At 61.8% G+C, this 4098-nt stretch overlaps 1 protein-coding gene across 1 annotated transcript in view; it reads right to left on the reverse strand.

Moving 5' to 3' along the window:
• Positions 1 to 3576, reverse strand: part of CDX2 (caudal type homeobox 2) — a 6555-nt gene extending 2979 nt beyond the window's left edge. Inside the window, exon 1 of the mRNA XM_059377891.1 lies at positions 3036 to 3576. Coding sequence (XP_059233874.1) covers positions 3036 to 3576 — 541 coding nt within the window. The remainder of the gene's footprint in view (positions 1 to 3035) is intronic.
• Between the last annotated feature and the right edge of the window lie 522 nt (positions 3577 to 4098).

The following is a 4098-nucleotide window of genomic DNA, read 5'->3' on the forward strand; positions in this document are numbered from 1 at the left end:
AAAAAAAAAAAAAAAAAAGTGGAAAGAGGGGGAGGTGTGCAGGAGCTGACAGTTTCTCTCAAGTCACCAGAAACTTCTCCCGGGCACACTAGTCCCATCTGGTAGAATTCTGAGCTGGTGCCTGGCTGGCAGAAAACCCTTCCCCCAGCTGCGGGGAACACTGTATACCTGGCTGAACCTGGTTTGGCATTTGGCGCTTTTTCTTTTTCAATCCCCCATTTATTTCTGCTACAAACTCTGCCAGAGCTATCCAGACCAGTGATCTATGCTCATTGGATTGAGTCAACATATTAAACCTCAGATTGATTGTTTTACTGAAGGGCCTTGACAAATAGTGCCGTCGCGGTTGGAGCGGGCCCGAGCCTGGCGTCTGCACCGGGTCTGTCCTGGGTCAGTCGTTGGTAGAGCCCCCACCCCCGGCCGGGAGCTCTTCTCTCCTCGTTGGCCCCAGGTTCAGGTCTTTCTGCAGCCCGACAGGTTCAGTCGCTCGGTGCCCAGTCCTCTAGGAAGATCTAAAGGGTCTGGGAGTTTCTTGGAGGTGTTTAATGTCCCGCAGGCCTACTTTGTTCAGGTAAAAACCCTTTGCAAACCACAACAAAAGCGCCCTGGGAAGATACAGGCCGGATCAGAGGGAGCTCCCCCGAGCCGCTGAAAAGGGAACACAGTCGCAAACAATGCAGGACAAGGCGATCTTATCAAAGAAAAGCCCTTTCAATGCCTTAATAACAACCGCATTCTGTTTGAATTACCACTACTGAGCAAATGGCGGTCCCGGCTTTCATCCCCCTCCCCGCCAGGCGCATTAACATAAACACGGCCCGGCAGGCGCATTTGAATGGCGCAGCGGCCCCGACCCCGCGGCTGCTAAGAAAGTAAAGGGAACTAACACGTTCTGAGAGCTTTCCGAGTGGAGGGCGCGTTTACACGCGTTGCTGCCTCAAACCCACTCGAGGCTGCCAGCGGTAGTCGCCCCATTTTACAGATGAGGAAACTGAGAGTCGGACGAGGTCACGCAGGATGTATCAGGCGGGGTTGGAGAAACTGCAGCCGCGGTTGGAGCTTAAAGGGCACCCCCGGGACTTGGGAGCAGGGCGCAGAAAACGTTCTCCGCGCTGAACATCTCAGCAGCGGTGTTCGCCTTGGGGTGCTTGGGATCGGCTCTTGTTCCAGTGCTCCCCTTTCAGTATCCGGGATGCGCCGGGAGCGCGGTGACCCAGACCCCTGTGCGCTCTGCGGCTCGAGCCCCAAGGGCCTAGGAGGCGCCCCGCACCCCCTGGGAACCAAGGAGGGGGATGGAGGAGGGGAGAGATGAGAGGGACTTGTGAGAATTCATTATTGACTGCGAAAGTCACCACCCTCTTTCCGGGCCCTAAAAGAGACAATGGCAGGGCTGGGAAGGTGTATATCAAAGCGGGCCGGGCCGAGGACCAGCCCCCTAGCCCCTTGACAGATGATGCTCCGCAGAGGAGTAGGGCACTGGCCTGCGGGCCTCGGCCTCCCGACATTAACATCACAAGGGCGCCCGGCGCCGACTGCGGCCTTGCCACCTCTGCGCGGGACATCACAGCGGCCTCTCATCTGCTGACCCCGCGGCCTGGGCTCCTGCGGCTCCCCTCCCTCTCCCCCGCCCGGGCCCGGCCCGGCGGCCGCTCTCCCCGGACGAACCAAAGGGCTCCCTTAGGGCCCCCGGTGGCTGCCAGTTGCGCCCCAGGCCGGCTCCGTAAGAGAGAGCCTTCTCTGAGACGGCGCACCTTTCAGACGAGGGCGCCTCCTCTTGGGGAAGGGACCTAGCCGAGGCTTCGAGTCTGGCCCTGTGGCCTTCTCCGTGGGCGGCCGCATTTCCCACCGGGCATGTGCCCAGTGACGCAAATACCGATGCCCAGAGACAGCCCCCAACGACTTCTCTGATTTATACGGCAGTAATTGGCTATAAACCTCTGCAAAGTGTCCATAACCTGCAAGAGGACAAGGCTGGGCCACAAAGAAGGAAAGAGAAAAAAGCGGAAGTGCAGAGGGCTAGGAAGACTTCAAGGAGTGCACAGCGGACGCCAACAGGACTCTCTCCCACCACACCTATTCGCACTTCCTTTCCACTTTGACACACATCCCAATACCAGAAGGGACAGACCCGGAACTAATGAGCCCCCACAATGGGGCAAACCTAGGACGTCTGCAGGGACATCTCCTGTGTAAGCTTCTTGAACACAGGCGCATGTGAACATACATACACATACACCTCCCTCCACCCCAAAACCCTGGAAAGGAAGGGTTGGAACGAATGATCCCTGTCTGGAGCAGAAGCTGAATCCTCACCAAGGATTCCTCCCCCGCCTCCGCAGACACAAGAGGACTCCCATGACTTCTTGCCCCTAGCCCCCCAGCTTCTAAATCTTTGCAAATCAAAGGTTCAATGAAAGGACGCCCTCCTTTCCCCCTTAGTTCCTGGGGCCTTTCCTGCAACAGCAGCTTTGCCCCACGTCTTCTTACTCGCCCTAGCTCTTGAGATCCCTTGAATTGGCCCGAATGGTCGAACCTGGTCCCGAGCACAGCCTCGCAGCCCTCCTGGTCCCCCCGGGCCACCATTCTTCTTGAGTGGCTCCGTGGCGTGGAAAGAAATGCTCTAAAGTCCGGCCGATGGAGTGCAGGGCTCCCTTTCCCCGGCGGCTCCCAGCCGCGCACCCGGTGCTCGGGGTGGCAAGTGGAGGAGGACGCGCTCCTGCACCGCCGGCTCCGCCGACATTCCTGGGAGCGTCCCCGGAGCGTTGGGATGGTACGAATGAAGGACCGCTGGAGGGAGGAAGTTTCTCTTCTGCGCTAAACCGAACGCGGTCTGGGAGACCAAAATATCCACTCTCGCCCCGACCCCCTGCCAGCCCAGGCACAGCAGAGAAGCCCCGCAGTCGAGGCCCCCTGAAGTAGTCTCCCGCCCTGGCCCTCGGGGCGCGGAGCCCCTAGACAGCTCTGGACGCCTCGGTCCGCCCTGGACACGCGGCCCGCCCAGCAGCCACCTCCTGCGGGGCGCCGCCACCGCCTACCTTGGCTTCCGAGGGACGGCTGCGCAGGCTTCCGCATCCACTCGCACAGGTTCCGCCGCTGACCGCCGGGGGACAGCTGCTCGGCGGCGGCGGTAGCGGCGGGCCCCGGAGGGCCGGGGTTGAGTGTCTGCAGCAACCCCGAGGCGCAAGAAGGCGCGGCGGCCGGGTGGTGCGGGTGGTGGTGCGGGTGGTGGTGCGGGTGGTAGTCGGCGGGGCTGCTGTAGCCCATGGCGGCGGCCGGGGAGCCCCCGTTGAGGCCGTGGGCGACGGCGTTGGCTGCGGCCGCGGCGCCCCCCGGCGCGTAGCCGTTCCAGTCCTCTCGGAGCGGGGCCCCGTAGGCGGCGGGCCAGGACGGCCCCGGGGACTGCGCGCTGTCCAAGTTCGCGGCCGCGGCGGCCGCAGCCGCCACATGGTAGCCGCCGTAGTCCGGGTACTGCGGGGGACTGACGAAGTTCTGCGGGGCCAGGTTGAGGCCGCCAGAGTGGCGCACGGAGCTGGGGTACATGCTCACGTCCTTGTCCAGGAGGTAGCTCACGTACATGGTGGCGAGGGCCCGACAGCAGACCTCACCATGCTGCCTGGGGACCGACGCTGGACGCTGCCGGAGGGCGCGAAGGGGAAGGGGCGAGGCGGGGTGCGGAGAAGGGCGTCCGGCTGCGCCCCAGCCCGCGGAGCTCCGCTGGCTCTTCGCGGCGCTTCTGCCTCTGAGGCGGTCCCTCCCTCTGGCCTGCCTCCTCCCTCCTCCCTTTCTTCCTTCTTTCCTCCCACCTCCTTCCCACTGGGCTGCAGAGGCGGGGAAGACCCGCCACAGGCTGGAGTGCGGAGCCCCAGGCCGGCGGCCTTTCGTGATTAACGAGTGTTTACAAGACTCTATTAGTAATGACACAGACACCAATGGCTGGAGACGTCGAGGCGCAGCGCGCACCCTGCGCACAACCCCCCGAAACACGATTTGCATTTTAAAAGATAAGGGGAGGGGGGAGCTCCAGAGACCCGATCACAGCTAAATATTCAAACCTTTATTGTTAAGAGCTTCCTCCTTCCAACCTGGTGCACTTTAACC

Source organism: Mustela nigripes, chromosome 15, assembly GCF_022355385.1.
Source record: "Mustela nigripes isolate SB6536 chromosome 15, MUSNIG.SB6536, whole genome shotgun sequence".
Lineage (NCBI taxonomy): Eukaryota > Metazoa > Chordata > Mammalia > Carnivora > Mustelidae > Mustela > Mustela nigripes.